Source organism: Corvus moneduloides, chromosome 3, assembly GCF_009650955.1.
Source record: "Corvus moneduloides isolate bCorMon1 chromosome 3, bCorMon1.pri, whole genome shotgun sequence".
NCBI classification, from domain to species: domain Eukaryota; kingdom Metazoa; phylum Chordata; class Aves; order Passeriformes; family Corvidae; genus Corvus; species Corvus moneduloides.
The window spans coordinates 85,915,121-85,936,609 of record NC_045478.1 but is presented as its reverse complement, the minus strand read 5'-3'; the positions used below and the strand labels follow the sequence as shown (position 1 = coordinate 85,936,609).

Genomic DNA, 21,489 nt, shown 5'->3' with positions numbered 1-21,489 from the left:
GGGGAAGAGCTACATCCATAGTCAAATGTACTCATTTCTGAGAAGTGTGAAGTTCATATAAAGGAAATAAGGCAACATGGGAAATCTGTAGCAAATAATTTCATCTTACTGTATGGAACTGAACAAAGATTTTTGTCTGTTGCATGGTTCCGCTGCCCTGTTTCAGGGAAAGTGAGAGTCAGTATTGCTTTGTTTAAAGGGAAGTTATGCCAACTGGCGTGAAGATTCCCCACTTCACTTACCTGAGAACTGCTTTTCATCTAGAGACTCCTAGATACTATGTGATACATACTAGAGGAAAATTGAGTGAGAGATTCCCAAGATAGGCACCGTTCCACAAAGTCCTGCATTTTACAGAAGCTAGTTTCTTCTGATCTGTACAAAATATATTACTCGCCAGGACTTTTGTCTGCTAATCCTGGTGTGCTGCTTTTACTCATGGGGGAGCTTGTTAGGAAAGAAAATTGATTCGACATTAAATTACAAGCATCAACAAGTGAATCTAAAGAGATTAAAAGCTGCGTGTGCAGCAAGAGTGCCAGTGCTTGGAAACAAGAGAGAGTCTCCAAACTTGCGTGTTCTCTAATTAGGTATTGATGCATGGATCTCTTGAATGTAAGTTGCACTTAAAGCACGTACTGACTGTGAGCTGTGCCATAGAAATTTGAGAGAGCAATTACCAAGAATCCTGCAGCTGCTGCCTTCTGTCAGTCAGGGCTTTCACTTCTCAGTAAGTTTCCTTGAAAACAACTCCTACTTCAAAAATGTTGTTGATTGGTTTATGAAATATGATACATTACATGTGTGAGTGGTCCTGATCGATGTGTCAGCATTATTCAAGGTCAAGGGGACTAGGCTGCTTTCTGCCATGGCCATGTGTGAGCTGTGATTTTAGAGTCCAGATCTGCCAAGGGTGGCTGTGGAGTCCCAATCTATTTTCCCCAGGGATTGAGGTATGGACTTTCCTTGTCCTATCCACTGAAAATGGGACTACCTGATGGATGCATGACAATAACTGGCATTGATCCTGGGAAGATCGAATCCCACCTTCCCCAGGACCTAAGACTTTGATCCTTTCTGTACTGCTGGTTTAGGCTATACTGATAATTGCATGGTAGTACAGAAGTGATTTCCTGCATCAGTAGGACCACTTGCTGTGACTCACAGTCTGCATTTTATAGCTGCTTCTGTGAATTTTTTTTTCCTCATTTGAGAAGATAAAGGAGGCATTTCCTGACATAAAGGAATTCCTCCTGACATAAAGGAGGCATTTCTTTTTTCTCTGTGCCTTCTGGCTATTTTCACACTTGCATCTCTATACAGTGATACTGCATTGGAAGAGAGATTAAAAACCCTCTTTAATCACACTTCTTGTCACCTGTTGGTGCACTTGCTCCTCACAGCAATTGCATATCCATTATTAATCTCATGGTGCAGAAGAGGATAAAGGTCATTCCACTGTTTCTAAAAGGAAATAAGAATGGCCTATTTCTAAAGGGAGCATCAATGAGTATGGAAGGGATTTGATGAGGAATAGACGGTCAGCAAGGAAAATATTCATCTTAGAAGGAGGAAATGAAGTCCAAGTGAAGCATCTCACAGACACCATCTACCATGGAGTTCTCATTATTTATTGCATTAATTTTGGCTGTCCTTATTGTACTTTCATTAAACTTACTTTATGTGAGTTCTAAAGAAATAAGGATTTGACCAAGGTAACAGTCTGTATCAGAGCAGAGAACTAAATAATCCTAATACTGATTAAACAGTACTGCATATTTTTCTTTGGCCATCCAAAACCACAGATTTTTGTGGTGGACTTCAAATAGGCAGCTGCTTAAAAAAATAAGATGTAAAAGGCAGGTTGTGAGATGCAAAAGATAACAGATTGTTTGGTACATAATAAGATTAACATTAAAGGAAGATAATCTGATACCAAAAAGGTAGAGGGATTTAGTTGTTGTGGGTTGAGGTTTGGTTTTGGGGTTTATTGTTTTTAATTCAGTCAGAACATCTGAAAGGTATTTGAAAATCATGGCTAAATCATCACCAGTCACAACTGTATGAGAATTTGGTCTAGTGTAGTGAAAAAGCTGGTCAGACTGCCAAACCAAGTAAAATGTTTTAGATCCTCCGAACCTGTATTATACTTGCCCTATAGTCAAATTGGAGAAAGTGTGTGAAACAGTGCAAGTAATTAGGAGTTACATTTAAAACAGGAGGGAAAAGGAAAACACAGAAAACTGAAGGCCAGTCAACCCAAAATTCCTGGTAAAAAATATTCAGTCTGTAGCTAAATAGATAAAAAAGATGGGGTAGGTGTTGTCATGACCACAGTGAGATGTGAAACCAGACTCAAAACTCTACAGTGGTTCACTAGGAGTAGGAGGGTTGTTCAGTGGGAAGTAGAGATTGAGTTTTAAATAAAAAAGTTAATTTTTAAATAAAAAAGGACAAAATCTAATTCACTTATTTCATGTTGGTTAATGAAAAACAAGATGCTAGATAGATTCCATGAAATGATACGTCATATACAAAGAATATTAGATGTCAAATGGTGCAGTTCTGCCCAGGTTTAAAAGTTAAAAAAAAAAAAAAAAAAAAGAGTAAATACTTTTAGTATTTACTTTGGTGAAATAGTAATGATTTTTGCCAAAGTGAATTGTCTTGGTAAACTAATATCTCCAGTAATGTTCTGACTCAGATATTGCTAGATTTTTAAACTTGGACAAAGTTCGGAGGACAAGGTTAGAATTCAGTTTTTCTTCTCAAAGCGTGGAGGAAATGGTTAGACCTGTTATAATGCCAAACCACAGCCTTGTGTTGCAGGTTTGGAGATTTTTTTTTTTCCCTGCAATTTTTAACTTCTCTCATGCACTAGAGGCTTCTTGCAGATGTACTGGTAATGCATGGTGGACTATGCTAGTACCTATTAGTGGTACTGTTTCAGATGTCTGTGCCCTGTTAACATGCCTATGGCTAAACTGATCACAACATGTGTTTTCTCCTGTGATGGACTGACAAAGACCACTGGGATTTAAACACATTCTTCTGTTATGAAGAACATGTCTTGCTTCCAAGAATTGTTTGGCAATTTCATCAAGAAAATCTGTCACTGTTTGGGGGTTTTAGAGCATAGCCACCACCCTCTGTGACCCCAGCTCCTCCTTTGTTGTCCTGGTATTTTCCTGTAGTAGGCCTTCAGGATGTTAAAAAGTAGCATTGCTTAATTTCTAGAAGAACGTAGGAGACAGAAGGGAGGTAGCCTTGTGGAAAGCCACAGAAACAATTAAACACTAAAAAAACATGACCTGGTGGAGAAAAACAAATTGAAAGAAAGGTGTAAATTTTATTTGTAAGAGGATGTAGGCAGGGACACCCTGAGGTGTCCTGAGGATGAGTCCTCTTGGCAAGAAATTCGCACACTGGAGGATAGAAAAAGCAGTAGAACATGAGACTTCGAAGATGGGAAATGTAATGAAGCTTAGGGGAAGCTTCCTTTCTATTTGTTTGCTGTTTCTGTCTAAGCTTAATTGCCCCTTTCATGATTTTTGCTCAGTTACAGTAAATAAAATTGTGGAATTGCTTAATAGGTAGGTTGCGTTTTCTCCGTTACTGGTGGCTTTAAAAAAAAGATTAAGACAGGAGTGTATCAGATAGAGCCGAATTTGGGTTTTCTCAGCATCCCAAGTATCTTTTAATATCTTTTACAGAATGCAGCTGCCACAAAATAGTATTTCATTCCTTTAAACTGTGAAAGTATTTTTAAATAATTGTATAAATAAATGCATTGATTTACAAATAATAGTTACAGTTTTGCTTTAATTCTGATTTCTCTGTTTCTGGATGACCCTTTTAGAATATGCAGGACCAAAGGACTTTCAGAACCATCCTGTAATGGTGTTAATAGGGAGTATGCTGCAATATAATATGCTGCAATAATAGGGAATATGCTGCTTAGGGAAACTAAGCAGTGCAGCCTGAAGAGTAAGAATCCAAATAGTTTTTTCTATCTAGCTTGTTTTTATATGCTTGCAAGGAAGCAAGACCATACAGTTGTCCTATAACATTGTTATGGGCCAATTCCAATGACACATAACCTTCTCTTTTTTAAACTCTACCAGCTCAGCTTTTGAAAAATGGAAAGCTATTCTGTATTTTCTTTATAGGCACACAGGATTCAAATTTATCGGTTTCCTTCCTTTTCATTTAATCGAAAGTTCACAGCACTTACCCTAGTTCTTTCCAAGGCTCTGGTACAAGTACTTCTTTATGCTGAAGGAACATGTGAAGTGCTGGAATCATGAACCTTTTAATCATTTCAACAACAGAAAATTGTTTTGAGTCTTTCTTCCACTTTGGGAGAGCTGCAACTTCTGATACTACGAAAGAAGATGCCCAAACTTGCCTACAGACAGCTGATGCCAGAAGCATCTCATGTGCTTGGGGTAACTGTGCGCAGACTGGCTGCCTTGCAAGGGATGGCTTGCCAAACTTGCATGTGTTTCTGAGCTGTTCCATGACTCTAATCAAAGAAAACCATACCTATTAGGAAATTAGAGAAATCTCAATAACAGAAGTTTTACTTTGGGCTAGTTCAGCCCGTGGAACTAATATGCATTTCATTAGATGTACATGTAGAAGGTAAAATTCCTTTGAAAACTAATTTGGTAAAACAGATTGTGTCCTTTTGCAGTTCAGATTGGTGATAAAGGTTTTGAGAAATGATCATTGTTTGTGTAGTGTGAAGCTGTGGGGTTTAGTGCAACCCTTACTTTTTGGGCTCTCACCCCCAGAACTAAAAAGTTGTGGCTGTGGGATCTGTAGAGCTAAATTTGTGTCAGAACTATTTTTTTTAACTCTGTGGCAGGAACTTTAATGCCAAATCAAGTCAATCTTAGTCATGCTTGACTTTATATAGGAGCAGGGATGTCATTTGTTCTTCCACTGCCAGAAAAAAACCTTGTATCTTTCTGGGGACTGTCCCCTCTGTCCTGGCTTCTTTCACAGATGGGTAGCTGTGTGTGTCAGTGCTTGGGCTGGATCGATCTTGTATTACTGGGTTATCTGAGAGCCAGCAGACACTGAATTTATGTTCACAAAGCCATGGCCTGTGTCTCATGCCCATTGCTTTGTTGTGGTAGTTGGCATCACAAAAGGGATTTGGAGTCTCAGATATGTTTAACTGCTTTGTGCTATAAAGTTTTGGCAATTTGAATTACTTTGTGACACAGTGAACTTGAAGAATCCTACCTGTAGTTTTCTCCTTATTGGAAGAATTCATGAATTTAGGAAAAGATGCATTTATTTAATGTTAGCTTTATGGTCTTCCATTCCTTTGTGACTGTCATACTTAGATCAATAAGGCAATAAAATGGCACTTCAAAAAAAAAAAAAACCAAAACAACCCAGAGCAGGGAACTGAAAGATCTTTCAGCATATTGTGGTGGAAGAAATGCATCATTATAATTTCACTGTGCGTTGCTCACTCTTTCATCAGGCTTCCTTCCACCTGGAGTATCTAAAGCTAGAGTTCTTTGTTTTGTGCTTGTTTTGGCTTGACTCAGTCTCAAGACTGGAGTCTTACATATGGTTCTAACAGAAGTAATCCTTGTCTTGTAGCTGGATGTAGAGGATTAGGTCTATAGTTTAGTCTGAATGTATATGCTTACCATAAGCCTGGGTGGTAAAAATACACATGTAGTGAAATTCTACAGTGGTTTTCATTGTACATGCTGTTTCCTTACAGCATTTGCAGTTACTTGCATAGTCTTGTTTGGACATTTAAAAATAACAATAATTAATGGGAGATGATGTTTCTACTTCTAATCAGTCAGGAATTCATATCTGCTGTTATGGGATGGGGGAATCAGTAAAAATCTGGAAAGCTGCAATCAAAACAGTGAAGCCAGAAGCAAATGGATTAAAGGCCTTTTGAGTTGTGTTGGCACTTTTCCTTTTTGAGAAGGTTTTTAAACTAACAGCTTGAGCTGCATAAACTTGAAATATTTCTCAAGTGTTTGTTTATGTGAATTGCTTTCTAATGAGGTCATAGCTGTTTTCCCGGACACAGTGGTATTTCCTCCTCTTGCTCTTATTTTTTATGCTGCTTTCTACATTATGCCTTGAAGACAGAACAGGCTTATAAAAATCAAACATTGCTCAGGATACTTCCAAGTTTCAACTCTAATGCTTTACAATCATTTCAAATGGCTCAAGGCTGGAGATCAATATAAGCATATGTGGAAATAAGCACTTGAAATGCTTTAGAGTTTTAAAGAAAACCTGTATCATTGTCAAGAGTAACTCAGATGTAAAGTTTTTAGCTCCCCAAAAGTTAAGAGAATTGGGGTGGGTTGAAAAGAATCTGCAAATGTTGATTTTTCATTTAAATATATTTCATCTCCCACGTGAGATTGAACTCTAACCAAAAGAAAAATCACCTGACCATAAAATGGGCAGTTTTAGCTCTATGTGGCTAGGCATTACATATGTAAGTAAATAGTCTTCCTTCTGTTCTACAGAAATCAGAAACATGAAAAATTGCGCTTTCTTTGCTTTGCTCTTTGCTTGAAATGCAATTAATTGTGTTGGGTTTATCGACAGTATTTGATACTGTTGTTGCTGAAGTAAATAGCATCCTGTTTGCAGAACCTTTGTTTTTTCAGGCTGCTAGATTTACAGCTTCTGAAAAAAACCAGACTGGTGAACTAGATACTGCTGTACTTCAGGTGGCTGCTTTCACATATTTTGGGCTAGTGTCATAGGAGGCCAAAATTTTATTCTGAAGTGGGGAAGAGGGAGGGGGCTTATGTCATTGGGTAATATAATGATGATGCTGTGAAGTCATGATTTCCTAATGACTAATGTGGAGTAGTATAGTTGAATATAAATTCAGAGTGTTTTTTCTGCAGTGTCTTGAGTCACAGTGATTCAGCCCTGAGCCATGAAAGCTGCACAGTGTCATGGAGGAGGGGGGATCAGTTGGGCTGGCTGAACAGAGTGGGCTTTGCTGGCGATAGGTGGTGGAGGTGGGTTCATGTATGTGGGGGAACTGCAAGGTCAAATCCTCTATGAAGACCTTACGATATATATATATATGATGTATAGATCTTCTTCATAATCTGGAACCAAATCTCTTTGGTATAAAATAATAATAATTAATAACAATAATAATAATAATGAGGGAAATCTGATTAAATCTGTAAATGGTTTCATTGGTTTAATTAGCATCTTTTTTTCCTTTTCTTTTTTTGAATGTTAACAAAGTAAATGGGCAATGTTCTTCCCAAAATACTTCAAAATTTTGAAAGGCTCTTACTTTCCCACAAAGTTTTAATTATAAGTCAAGGCTCTGCTGTAGATGGAGGCATACAAGAATGATCCATCTTATGTTTTTGAAACACTAAAGTAATCATGTAACTATTATTACAATTGAGTTTATTTTTCTGTGGGAAGTATAGTTGTGAGCTGGCTATTACAGCTCCAGGTTGCTTGAAAAAAGAAGTGTTCAGTTCTGCAAAACAGATCATGCAGTCGCAAAATGTTTTTCGATTGGACAGCTTTAGTGCAATTTATCCACCTGAGTACCAAGTCCTACAGAGAGGAAGATTACACTTCAGAGACATCAGAAACTGTCTTCTTAAAACAGAAAAACATACTGTTTCATGTGCTGAAATTCGAAGTAGCTTCAGGCTTATCGAGAATGAGAAATATTTAACTTGTACAAAGAAATACCAGTGCTGTAGACTTGGTCCAGGATTTTAATTATTTTTAGTTGAGACTTTTAAGTGTAGTCAATTGCTCTGAAGGTAATTTTGAAAGCAGCATTTTATTTTCTTCCGTTGTTGAAACAGACAATAAAATACACCATGTTCTTAAAATGAAATTGTATTTGAGTTTAAAAAATGAAAGAAAAATCAACTGTTTCTTTTATATGTTTTTGTCAGTAGCAGCATAAGCTTAACTATTTCCTGTTTAGCAATATCTGTGAAATACTTCTTTTCTCTTTCTTCTTTCAGAAGTGAAGCCAACTTGCATATTTAACAGCATGGAATATTATGACGGAGACATGTTTCGGATGGATGCTTGTCGATTTTGTCGGTGCCAAGGGGGAGTCTCTATTTGTTTCTCTGCCCAGTGTGGTGAGCTACACTGCGACAGGTACTATGTGCCGGAAGGAGAGTGCTGCCCAGTGTGTGAAGGTACAGTCTCTTTGTAATCCTGTCTGCTTTTAATTCTGCTGCTTTTTTTTTTTTTTTTTTTTTTTTTTTTGCCTGTTCAATGGAAATGAGCAAATGAGGGCTTTTGTTCTTCTGAAGTTTGCAGATTCCTCCATAATTCAGTTCATTTCTACATTTTTGCTGTGCCTGAGTGTGCTGTTATGTTCTTTGCAGTGCTTGTCTGACCTTGACACTACTTCTTAGACATGGTCAAGTGTGCAGTGCGTTTTGGGGGGGCCTTCTTGACAAAGGACATAAGGAACTGTTTCTAATTTCTGCTCAGACATTTAGACAGGCATCTCCAGGGCTGCAGTTGTGGCCCTGAGACAAATTTCAATTGCTTTGCAACCTGCTTCTTATTCTGTTCAGCTAGAGTAAGGCACAAAACTTCTTTCCTCTACAATTATAGCAAAGCCATGGGGCAGCAATCCAATGTCAATGTTTTTCTCTTCCTCCTTTGCCCTGCTGACAGCCTTGCTAGGCCTGCAGTCCTCCTAAAAAGGGCTCTGTGAGAAATTTCACATTGACCTTCTTGCTTATATTAGAAAGTACTGGAGGCATCTTCTGCTAGAATACAACCAGAATTCCCAGCAGAGGAAGATAGGGGTGGTGCTGTGCACTTGGATCTTGCCTCAGTGGGGGTCAGGTTATGGCCACCAGGTAGTCAAAAGGCCTGTGAGGCACATTTAGGTCCCTTTGTTTAAATGTGAACATAGAATATCTTCTCAGTAAGTGAAATCACCTGGAAATCTGAAATCTCCTCAGAGGAGGAGAGGAATCTAATAATTAATGTGAATTTCAAACACTTTGCAGTCTCCTTAGTATTCCTGTAGCTCCTTGCAGGAGCAAATAAGCCAGAAGATCCATTATAGTAATGTTTTATTCCAACAGAGAATTAGAAAGTAAGGTACCTCAAAATACATCTGAAAGAGGCAGCTGTAAGAGCTGGACCTTCTCACTCAGCACAGGATCTGGTGAAAAATGGCTTGTTTTGTTCCAAGCTACTGAGAGCTTCAGAGATTTAAACCCAAAATCTGGATAATGAAATATCAAGTGGGCAAGTTAGGAAGTCTTTTTTAAAGAGTATTTGGTAATTTTTTTTATATTTTGGTGTAATATTTTACATATTTAAGTGTAGGTTCGTATCAGGTTGATTACTGGTGTTCACATGTAGAGAAATTGAAGTGCAAATGCCTGTAGGCTTAGGTATTCTGAGAGATACCAATCCGCGTTGCCCTGTGTTTAGACCTGGCCTAGATTATTTGTTTGTTGACTATAGTTGAGGCAGGATCCTAGATTTTGGTCTTTCCTGATACAGTTGCCACCCTAAAACTTACAAGAGCCTTCATGCTGTAAGAAAAAAAAAAAAAAATCTGTGCTATGCTGTGATAAATGCCAAATTGAAAAAGTCTAGAGAAATTATGTCTGATGTGGTGAAACCCCCCCAAAGTAAGTGCAGATGCACTCCTGAAGAAATTGCTGTATGAGCTGCTGACTTTATAGAATATATGAACTCTCTTGCGTTCTTTTCCTATAATTACTATTTTTTTCACATATGTGAATATTCCAAGATTTGGCATTATGAAATCATGATGACAAGATATATAGATATATAAATAAGGTATCTATATATCTGCTTTATCTGTCCTGTCATATTCAGATATGGGTGCTGACTTTCCACATTGGACTTGCAGTTCTAGATACATCCTTTATCCTCTTTGATGATTTAAATATTCAGCTACCTTATTATCTATCGATAAATTGTTCTGTCATATCATACCACATTAAAATTTGATTTCTCCATTTTTGCAACCGTTGACTCAGACTAGCAAGAAAACCTGGTAACATTCCATTTCAGGTTTGATGAGTTGGTATGTGTTAGTCTGCAGTGGAAATGTCTTCTTTAAGACAGGTCCTTAGTAAGACAGAATAAAATGGATAATGATTTATAATTATTGAGTCCAGTTGTTGTTTTCTAGTAATGCCTGTGGCTTAATGCCAAGTTACAGGGTCCTTTGTCAAATCACCTGGTGCTATTTGGCTTGCTTGTTTCTACTGTGTGTTCTTTTGATAGGGGTTATGGCACTAAATTAAGGAAGTCTGACTTCTCAATGATTGGATACTAAGATATATGGTGGTTTTTACTAGAAATCCTTCTTGATTTGTTGGCATTCTTTGAAGTGAGCCTAGACAGCTGGCTCTATTAACATATTATAATTGTCCTGGTTCCTTTAAACACTTAAAAAAAAAAAAAAGGTGGCTCTGATCCCTTTTTTAATAACTTGAGTAAAGCTGACACCTAAATTGACAAGGTAAGTATTTTAAATGGGCAGAACATATCAGCCCACCCATTCATGCTTTTCTGGTTGTTGGCATTTTTTCTACCTGCTCTTCTTCTGTTGAGTGACTGGTTTTCAAGGTGCTTAGTTGCTTCCTGCTAATATTTACTTGATTATAGAAATATCAAGAAATATAAAACTTTTTTTTCTCCAACAATTCTAAAATGGCATGTAGTAAATTTGGTGTGAGTTGTATAGTACAGGCACAAGCCCTTCTTGACTTAACTCCTGGAAGAGTTCTTTCTCAAAGTTCTGTAGACTATATCAGCATTAGGAGATGTAATTTTCTGGACTCAGTGTATAGCTTTAAACACTGCTGACCTTTTAAGGGTACAAGGATCTATGTGCTTTGAGTTGCAATAGAAGGGCTATTGCAAATAGCACAAGTCTTGTATGCCTTTTCTGTGCTTTTTCTGTATTTTTTGTCAATCAGAATCCTGTACATAAGTTGAATGATATAAATTCACTTCGCTTGTTTGTGTATGATTTGATTTTTGGCTAGGTCGAAATGGTTATTTACAGATGTGAGGTCATCCTAAAACATGAAAGGTTGCAAAAGTTAAGAATCGAGGAAGCATTTTAATTTTTAAATGCCTTATTTTCACAAACATCTGGTTTAGGCCTTAATCAGAATTTTACCAAAATTCTGAATATCAGTACAGCTCAGGATGGGGATGACATTGTGTGCAGTTTCACTCCAAATGTTTGGAGTGTCATAAAGTGGCTTAGAATAAGACAACAGCTACTGGCACTGCTACAGGTTTTATCTACACTCAAAATGCATTGCCTTCCTTCCAAAGTGAAGTGATGAAACTTCAAAGAAATAATCCAAGTTTCATTTCATCCTTTTTTCCCTTCAGATAGGATATCTTACTTCTCCCACGTCCTTCCAACTTAACACTCCTGGAAAATTAACTTATAATAAATCACTTGTGCTTGTTTGATGTCTGCTATAAAAAGATGTTTTTGGTTGTATTTATTGCTTTTAATATGTTAAATCTGCTTTAATATGTAATTTGTAGTATTGCCTGCTTTGCAAATGTGACCTACTTACTGTACATTCTCAGATACTTTGTTTTTTGAGCTTGACCTTTTATTAGCCACCATGATAAATTGTATGCATTCACATTATATATATATCTTTTTAACTATTAATATCAGTGCGAATTACCACATCTCTGGAGTACTATTATTTCTGGAAGAAGGGTAAACAGCTGCTTTTATTTCAGGTAATGGGTTAGCATATACAGACTTGCATGGAACTTGAGGAGAAAGCCTGTATAAAATACGCTCCCTAAAATTCTGTTATTTAAATACCCAGATCTTAATTTGATTGCTAGCAGGTAAGTGGGACTTGTGGCTTTCAAGGGGAAAAAACTTCAACTGAAATGAAATTGAAAACTGACCTTGTTCAAAAAGCTAGTATATCTCCAAAACTGTGATGAGGTGTAGTTAAGACACACTTCCTGTTCCTGCAGCAAATGTGCCTGAGGCCTCATCTTTGCTCGTAGTGTAAAATAGTGATATGGTGCTGACATGAGTCATTCCAATGGGTCATTCAGAAAATTTAAATTTCCTTCAGAAAGCTAGTGCAAAAAAGAAGAATCAATAGGCCGAAGAACGATTTTTTTCTGAAGAACAAAATCAAAAAACTAAAACGTTCATTAAAACACACATTCTCTTGCAATTGCTGTCATTTCAGACCCACTTTATCCAGTCAATAACCCTGCTGGCTGCTATGCCAATGGTCAGATCCAAGCTCACGGAGACCGCTGGCGAGAGGACGACTGCACGTTCTGCCAGTGCATCAATGGGGACCCGCACTGCGTGGCAACGGCCTGCGGACAGAGCTGCCTAAACCCTGTCAAGGTCCCCGGGGAGTGCTGCCCCGTGTGTGAAGGTAAGAGTGGCATTTCCCCTCATTTGGCTTTGGTCTGTCACGGCTCCTGCTTTCCTGGCAATTCTCGGTTTACTTTAAAATTTTGGAGGATTGAAGAAGCTGGTACAGTGTTGGCTGATGACTGAATAAATTGGTGAGGGCAGGAAACATCAGTGTGGTTTAACTACACCTCTATGTTGGCAATCTTTGGTACTCTTTTGGCACAAAGAGTATAGTAAGAGATAGTTAAGATCAGCATTATTTACTAATTTTTCTCTTATCTTTGCTTAAACCTTGTTAATAAATACAGAAGTTAGAAGGTAAAAATGTTTATCTCTTGGTATTACTGTTAATTGAATTACTCCTGTTTTCTTCTTCATCACTGTCATTTAGGTGCAACAAAAAATCTCTTTGTACAACATAGTTTGGTATTGGACATAATTATTTCAATGAAACTTGTAAAAAGGGATATTACCTGGGAGACAGATTCATTTGTCAAGTTTACAATTATTTTTCATTTGTTTTTGGAAATACATGTATATGGTGTAACTGAATTGAGATTTACTTAACTATGAGGTAAATGCTTTCCCAGCCTGACCATGGAAATATGAAGACTTGCAAACTGAGACATTAAATAAAATATTTTGAATTGTATATGTAAATGTACATTTAGAGCTGCCTTTTCTGGAGCAGCTGTTCATCTCGAAAAACACCAGATAAATTTAGAAATGGTTCATCTAGACCTAAGGCCATCTTCACAATGCACAAACACTTGTTGGTGCTCAGTGAGTTGCCACTTAAGTTTTTCTCATTCCATCTCTGATTAAAAAAGATAATATTTTGGTATATCTACAAGTGTCTCAGGGCCCTTCTTGGTTTGCAGTATCCATCCAAATAAGCTCACTGGGATACTTACTTTTTAGGATAAATCTGAGAAGTATAAGGATTTCTACAGGTGCTCTTTAATTCCAGAATTCACATCACTAGGTATGAAGAAGGTGTTTGATGCAATGTGTAAAAGCTGCCGGTGAATTGTACAGAATTGCACTACTTGCACTGAATGAATTTCACTGTGAGGAAGCAGGTTAACTGCTGTTAATCCCCAGTGATCACCTCACAATGGATATTGCAGAGCCTGTGCTGTCACCCCTCATTATTTAGGTGTCTGTGAGCCAGCTTGGGAAGGCAGTACAGAGAGAGAGAGAAGCTGATGGAAGAATTTTCAACATGTTAGTACACTGAGAGGATTCTTTTCCTCTAATAAGGGAAGGATAGGCAAATGTCTCTATTTTCCTCTTCCAGACCAGAGGAAATTAATGAGAGATAATTGAATTAAATGCATAAATATATATATATATATATATGGGACTGAGCTAATTCTGAAGAACGTGGGAAGCAAACACAGGGTCAAGCATAGGCTTCCATCTGTCATTGCACAAGGTTGCAACATAAGCAAGCTGGTGCTTCATTAACACACCACACAAATGCCTCTGCAGTGCTCTCAGGACACAAATTAGGTCCTTTGGACTAGGTTAGGTAGTTCTATGCACTAATGTGTTTTTACTTTTAGAAGAAGATGTAGCTAGCAAGTGTTTAAGTCCACAGAAGTTGTTTGTAGTTGCTGGGTGAGTGGCGTATGGAGTTGCAGTCATACTTATCATACAAATGGATGTAAACTGACACAATAGAACTGTGGCATCAATATTTAAATGAGGTCCTGTGTCATCTAATTATGTTTTTATTAAAAAATAGTCTGACTCCTTATTTGTTTCTTGTGTTAGCTGTTGTATGGTGTATGTTTAATTGTATCATCTAGTTTGAGTGTGTCATCTGGAATGACAGTGATACTGAATGGTATTTTGAGGAACTCCTAAATTTTAAGCTTAAAAGCATCACCTTTGCCTTGGTGGTGTTTTTCTTTTTCAACAGGTGATGAAATTATGTGAGTGGTGGAACCAACAATTAGGGGAAGTGCTTCTTGTTCATGCTAGGAGGAGGCTTCAGCATACTTGGGTACCAGTGGCCAGAGAACATTTGAAAACACTTGAATCTCTCCTCTTTTATCCCCTCCCTCTCCCACAGCAAAAAAAAAAAAAAAAAACCAAAACAAAACAGATTATTATGATCCATTATTGCAAATTATTTAATTCCAGAAATCCAAATATGGGATTATTTCAAGGATCAAAAACCTGGACTGTTAAAGCACAGCAGTGAGTTCAGATGCTAGCACCCAAGATTTAAAAAATTGAGTTTGCAAGAAGCAGCTTTGGATAATTTGATGAGAAATTATTCAGCATCTGAGACTTAACAACTTATTTTGCAATAATAACAAATGAAAGAATCCCTGAGAAATGAAACATAAAGGGTACCAGCAAATCTCTTGAAGTTGTGTTTGGGGCATCGAACGAGTTCAAGGCTGTTAGGCCTTGTGATTAGCAGCCTGAATAAAAATATTTAGATACAAGAGAGCAAGGTGCTACCTGATTGGAAGTTTAAGACCTGTGTGTCTTTCTGAATCTGTGAACATTTTTCTTTGAAAGCACACATTAAGAAAATCCCAGAACGTTAGGAAAAAATAACAATGTTAGATGTTGGCTGTCTGCATTTAACATTAAGAATGTGTATTTTAAAATTATTTTTTTTAAAAGGTGATGTTTGAGATGATGGCAGCAGGAACTTGTGTGTTAGCCATAGACTTCTGGCCCATTTCCAAGGTCAGATAGCTTCATGTGTCTTAAACCCTAAATCTGAGATTAGTAGTGTTTCTACTTGGAGTTTAATGCGTGGGTGGGAAGCAAGTACTGTCTGCTTTCATTACAATACAGCTGTTGCTTGCTAACCCAGTAGGCAAGGGGCTTCTTTAGATTTCTGGTCTCTGGTTTTCTCCTTATTGTAAGGCTGAACTGGAGAAGTAAGTATGCCATGGGAAGACTGTTAAAAACTTCTACTTTTTTCACACAACTGATTTTTCCTGAATTTTAGTTATATCGTTTTAATGACAACCTAGTCCCATCTAAAATGCTATTTTGTTTCTGCCATCATCCAGCCACCTGACATCTCTATTCTGTTAACCAGGTAAGCTGCATGGATCAGTGCTCCTTCCCATTTTAAATCAGCTTCTCACTCTTTCTCCTGAGCATTGTTTCTGTTGATGAAGTTCTGCTGCTGATGCTCACTGTGTCATTCATGACCTGCAGGGGTGGTGGGAACAGGGGAGAATAATGTCCTGGCTGGGAAGCTGGCTGACAAATCAACCCCTTGATTTTAATGATTCTAATGAAAAAGATGTGCAGTACATTTAATGGAGCTAAAAGCAATGAAGTATATTCCAGGCCCATTTTTTCCTGAAGAGGAATTAAAATGCGTCCTTGTCAGGCATTTGATGCTTTTCTGCTTACCACCTCAGATTGCACTTGCATATCCACAGCTTAACCTGAATTTTGCAGTGCACTGTATGAGCAGAAGTGTTGACTGTCATGTGCTCTCCAGTTTGGTTTCTCCATCCTTCTGCTTCTCTTATTTCCTACTGTTCAGGAAAGAGAAGCACAATTCTGAAGTGTGGGCAAAGGTCTGGTGTCTGTGACGTTATATAGTGTCGTATTTTCAACTATGCCGGTTATTAAAGGAGAAAAAGCAGTGTACTTCAGTGATAGGTTCAATAAATGGGCAAAAGTAATGTAAACTTTGCAGCTGATTTTGGAGTAGTAGTTTATTAGTGATTGTAAGGATAAGCATACCTTGTTTTGCACTTCTCTTTTGAATGACTTCCAGTTCTCATTCACATCTCAACATAGAGTATATACCATAGAGAAATAACATACTTTTTGCAGGTTAATTTAAAATTACTTTTTTTCAAAAGTTGTGTTATGTAATTGCACCATGAATTTACTTTGCTTTTTTACTCTTACTTGTATACTACATTTCTTAATTCAGCTGTAGATCTTTTTGCATTAACTTTTTCACTTTTTTTTGTGGAAATAATGCAGAATGTAGGAAATAATTATTTGTATTCTAGAATCTTAACTATGCGTCACATCTAAAGCAGGAAGACGAATACCTGCTGAAAACCCCCTACTATCTTAGTTTAGTTGATGGACCAATTCGCACCCATATTTCTATTTAGAAATAAGTATTAGATAAAGAATAATAAGGAAGACACGTTATATACTTATCACTGTTTTTAAGCATGCATTTATTTCTCACTGGACTTCTATTTACATTTGAAAGAGAACCCACTTGCCAGCAGCCAGCTTCAATTGTGTGACCTTACTTTATGCATGTCAGATATAGGCTCTTTAATACGCAAACCAAAACATTTAGTCAAAGATATTTCTATAGTATATTTTGGGCTGAGTGTTGAGGGATTTGTGGAACATGAAACTGATGAGAAAATTCTAGTCAAAGCTGCTTGTAGATCTGGCCTGGCTGTGGCTCATTCAGAATAAAAGGTTATTAGTATCAGTCACTTCTGACTCTTACCCTCTGTCTTGGATCTAAACACTGCTGTACCTGCAGTTCTGCAAATTCAGTTATTTGTTGGCTGGCTTATAATCAGTTGCAATAAAGGACATGACTTGTTCCCCTAGGTAAGTTTACATTCCAGCGGCTTCATGAGGATAAATTTTTTCTCGGATTGCACTTGCAAAAAAATTTTGCTGCCAGAGATCACATACAACATGCTAGAAATTCTGTGTACAGAGGTTCTCAAAATATGAGCGCTGTATGTCAGCACACAAATCTATTCAGTCTTTGAATATGGTAAATTTAGAGCAAACTAGAACATTCCCATTCCCTCATGAAGAAAATCCTGATGTTCTTACTACCGCAGTGAGGAAACCAGGGTGTAAGGATTGTAGATACTGAAGTTACATAACAGTAGCTGTTCACACATTTCTAAATTAGAGACCAAGAAGTAGCAATTGTGGTATTTCTGTTACCATACAGAGTTGATTCTGTTCTCTGCAGTAAACCCTTTTTAATTCCTCCTAACATGCTGCTGTATGTGTGTCCATGGTGTATATCCTGTATGCATGCTATGCAATTCATGTTCCCATGTTGACTGGATGCCCAGATTGGTTTGATTTTTGTCTCAACATGGTTTGACCAGAGGTATGTGGGGGAGGGACTGCACATGTGCCGCTTGCAGGAGGCAGCTAGGAGAAGATGGAGGAAAGCCCTGTCTCTAGAGAGGTTTTGACAGCCATTTCCATCTCTCATGGAATAACCCGTCAGTAGGAGACCACCGAGGACGCTGTGTCCTCCAGAGAGGTTCTCCAATCGGGTGGGAAAAGGTCTCCACCAGTGGAATGTTCAACTGGGCCAGTGGTTTCCTGCGAGTGACCAGACCTTGGGAGGAGCTGAGGGGTGTAAAAGTAACTGCATCACGAGCTGCAGGGCTCTTTTTTGCCCTCGCTTTTTGCCCTTGCTCTTTTTGCTTGTTCTCGTTCACTCGCTCTCCCTCTTGCTGGCTGGACACCTGTTGACCACCTCTTGTGTCCTGTCCTACCACTTCCATCTTCCTCAACCCGCTCCAGCCATTTCCTGTCCTGCCTCCCTGCCTTCCTGCCTGGGTTCCTGCCTGAGCCACCTGCTTCCAACCCTGTCACTGATCCAGCCCATCACCGCGATCCGCGCCATGACCCTGTCCAGGGTTCTGGACCTCCTGCCCAATCCCCACTCACCTTGTGTCTGGCTGCCCGTCGCTGTGGGAGCTGTGCCTGTGTAGCTGCCTGTCTCCTAGAGCTGTGCAGCGTGCACACACCCCCTGCCTCTTGGATGTCAATGGCACACTCCGAAGTTCTGGTGGTAATGCCTGCTTTTGCTCTCTGTCTCCCCTCTCTCTCTGCTGCCCCCCCCCCCATTCTTTTTTCTTCTTCTTCCTCCTTTTCTGTCTTTCCTATTCTTCTTTAGTAGGGCAATGGCCTTTTCGTTACCAATAAATGGTTTTCAGATACACTATTTGCCTTGTTTGGCTTAATTCTCTCCTAGATCATCTGTTTGAAAAGAACCCCCACAGTTCCCCCTTAGTGGAACACAACATGTGCTTGGAGGCCATCCTTTATGAGTCCTGAACCAGAGTGATTGTTAAATAGCAGCTTTCCAGGAGCAGTTTGGTGATTAAGGGGAAAGAACATGTTGAATATGGATTAACAGGGCCTTGAGAAGGCAAACACCATACTGAAATTAAGATCAAGAGGAGAATTCACAAGACCTGAAGTAATCCTTTTTGCTCTCTTTCCTGTGGGTGGGTATGTCCCTGGATGACAGAGTAGGTACTTGGTTCTTTTTTGTACATTGCTCCTCTGATAAAGATGGAAGCTGGAAAGTGTTGGAGAGCTGTAAGTCCAAAGTTTGCAAAACACATCCTCGGAGGACAGGCTGAATAAATTGGATTGGTTCAGCTTAAAATAAAATTATTAAGTCAGAATGTGAACATAGCAGTCCTCAATTGCCTAAAAGGTTGTTGCAAAGAAAAAGATAAGAAAAAAAATGAAATTGGATTACAAAATAGAAAGATGGGATTTAGAGGAAGGCAGAAAGTTGTTGAGGACAACGAAATTCCTTCTGTGGCATGTTGTGACTAAGATTGTCTTTTTGATGTGTTCAGGGCACGGCAGTCGTATTTTCAGCCTCAGTGCAAAGAGACTTGCTCAGGAAATTGCTTACATAACTGAAAGCAGTAATGGTAATTCACATGTAGCTTTCAGTGTTTATGCAAGTGATGGCTGTAGCTTACCAATATAGAGCCCAATATATAGCTGGGGCCTTGTGGGGGAGGATGTTTGGGTTTTTTTTTAACTAAACATCAAGGTGATCAGAACCCTTTTGGCAGGACATCTTGATACAATATGTCCATCTTGAGTCACTTCTTGCCAGTTACCTGACACACAAAAGCCCATGGGCTGTGCATGCGGCCTATCAATAAAAACTCTATTTGTGAAGCAGGCGACTGGCTGTTCTGAGGTGGCTGTTTCCACAGGGAGAAAGGCAGAAAGCCTTTCCACAGAAAAGGCATGGAGACAGAGGCGTATTGAGACAGAACAGTGTGGAGGGGAAGACCTTCCTTCATCCTTGGCCTGTCCCCAAACTCAAGCTCTTCAGCTGACACAGCTTTTCAAGTCATGCGCCTCCTTTCTCTGGTGAGAGCTAGGAAAGGCAGGCCCATTCCCTTCTGTGGATCCAGCACAAAGAATTAGTTTTAAGCTTCTGATGGATGCTTCTATATAGCTTCTATATCTCCTGTAATGATATTGGCCCTCTGGGATTTGATTTTATTTAATCTATTATCTATTTAGTTTGTTTTTTAGACTTCTCTTCATTGAGAGCCAAGGCTTAGGTAATCATACTTGTGCTTTCCCCATGGTTTTTGAGCCAACAGCTTATTTTTGCAGCACAAGGAAGTCTCAAAGGGATCACATTTCTTCAGATTAAAACAGACAGCTAGGTAGAGGGGAGAAAGTGGTTTTCCAAGTGCCATAAGGGACTGCAAAATTTTGATATGTGCTTACACTTCTTTTGGCTCAGACCAGCTCTTCATGGGGGCTGGTCTGTGTTCTTGTTCCATTGGAGCCAATCAGATCCGTTGGCAATCAGCTGCAGTTAGTACTGCTGCTTACAGAGCTGCCTGCTTCTTGCTGGCTGGCAAATTTGCTTTCTAAGTAACATTACTGTGGTTTAAATAGCAATTCCATTTTTAATGAATTTTACCAAAAAAGAGGGAATATAGCATATGAATATATAATAGCATGTGAATAATACTAAAAGAGCTACAGTGGTAGAAATAACTGTTTCCCTCAGGCCATCTGCATCTGTGGACAGCCATCCGCAAATTAGAGTAATAGCTGTGTTCACAGGAAGTAAATATTGGTAAAGATAGTAAGAAAATACCTTTTTTTTTTTAATAAGGTAATAAATGCAAGTGTTCAGCACTGGCATTGATGCTAAAAATGTCCCTTAGGAAAGTCTGTGGTTGCTTCTATTCCCTTGCATCTCTCAGAAGCTCAGACTATTCATAGGGAAAGCTGAAACACAGTAATTGGTTAACTCACAGCACGTCCTTCTGCAGGAGAGCCCTCAGGTACAGATGGCAGGGTGCCAGCATAAGCTGTGAATGAGAAATTAAGTGTTAAACAAAATCCCCTCAGAGGATTTTCATGAATAAGACCCACAGTATTTCGCTGTCATTATGGCTGACACTTTATCTTCACAAAAAGAAATTAACATTTTCATCAATAAAGGAATCTAAACTCTAGCTGAGATGTAATTCAGTTCAGTTCCTTTAGCGTGTCTAGCACTTCATTAAGTAAAAACAGGCAGCAGAGTCCAGTGAAAAGAAATTTGATTCATTCAGGATGAAGTCAGTGGTAGCAAGCAGTGTTCACTGACACGGGGTGTGGGCCCAGAGTCCTCCTTAGAGCATGAAGTGTAAGTTATTGTTCGGCAGCAGCCCTGGAGCTCCCAACCAGCCCTTTCATCAAAGTCAATTAAGGGATGCAAACACCATGCTGCAGAGAATTGGGCTTATGTTTGCCAGATCATGATTTAGAATACTGGTTCTAGAGAAGGCGGATGAGCCTGTTGATGTGTGATGAAACCTGCTGCCCGTGCAAGCCGGTGAAATTCAGGAGGAGTACACGAGTATGAAATGACGTTTTCATGGTTTTCCATGATGCATCGTTGAATTCAGTGGAAGACTGCTGAAAGGATAAATAACCAAAGAATCCTAATGAATACATGTCAGAGGATGTCTCACTTATAAAGAACCTCATGGATCCTCCTAATTTTTTTCAGCACTTCTGGCTTTCATAGATTTACCCCAGATGTACACTAATTTAGTGTTTATCTTCACCTAGTAAAAATAAGTGAATGGCCTTCTTAATGTATCTGGACATTTCTTGATTGACTTAATTGATTCTGCTTTAACAAGGTGGTCATTTCTTAGTGTCGTTCCACCTAAAATAGTCAAAAAAAGTTCTTATCAGAATTGAAATTCATTTGAAGAGTATACATGCCTGTTAAACCAGAAACTGTTGGAATTGATTATGACAGA

The 21,489-nt window shown here is 38.6% G+C and overlaps 1 protein-coding gene across 1 annotated transcript in view; it reads left to right on the top strand.

The window, feature by feature from the left end:
• The window catches only part of CRIM1 (cysteine rich transmembrane BMP regulator 1), a 177,130-nt gene that overhangs the window by 113,015 nt on the left and 42,626 nt on the right, over positions 1-21,489 (top strand). Inside the window, 2 exon segments of the mRNA XM_032102594.1 lie at positions 8,022-8,204; positions 12,264-12,461. Of these exon segments, the coding sequence (XP_031958485.1) occupies positions 8,022-8,204; positions 12,264-12,461 (381 nt within the window).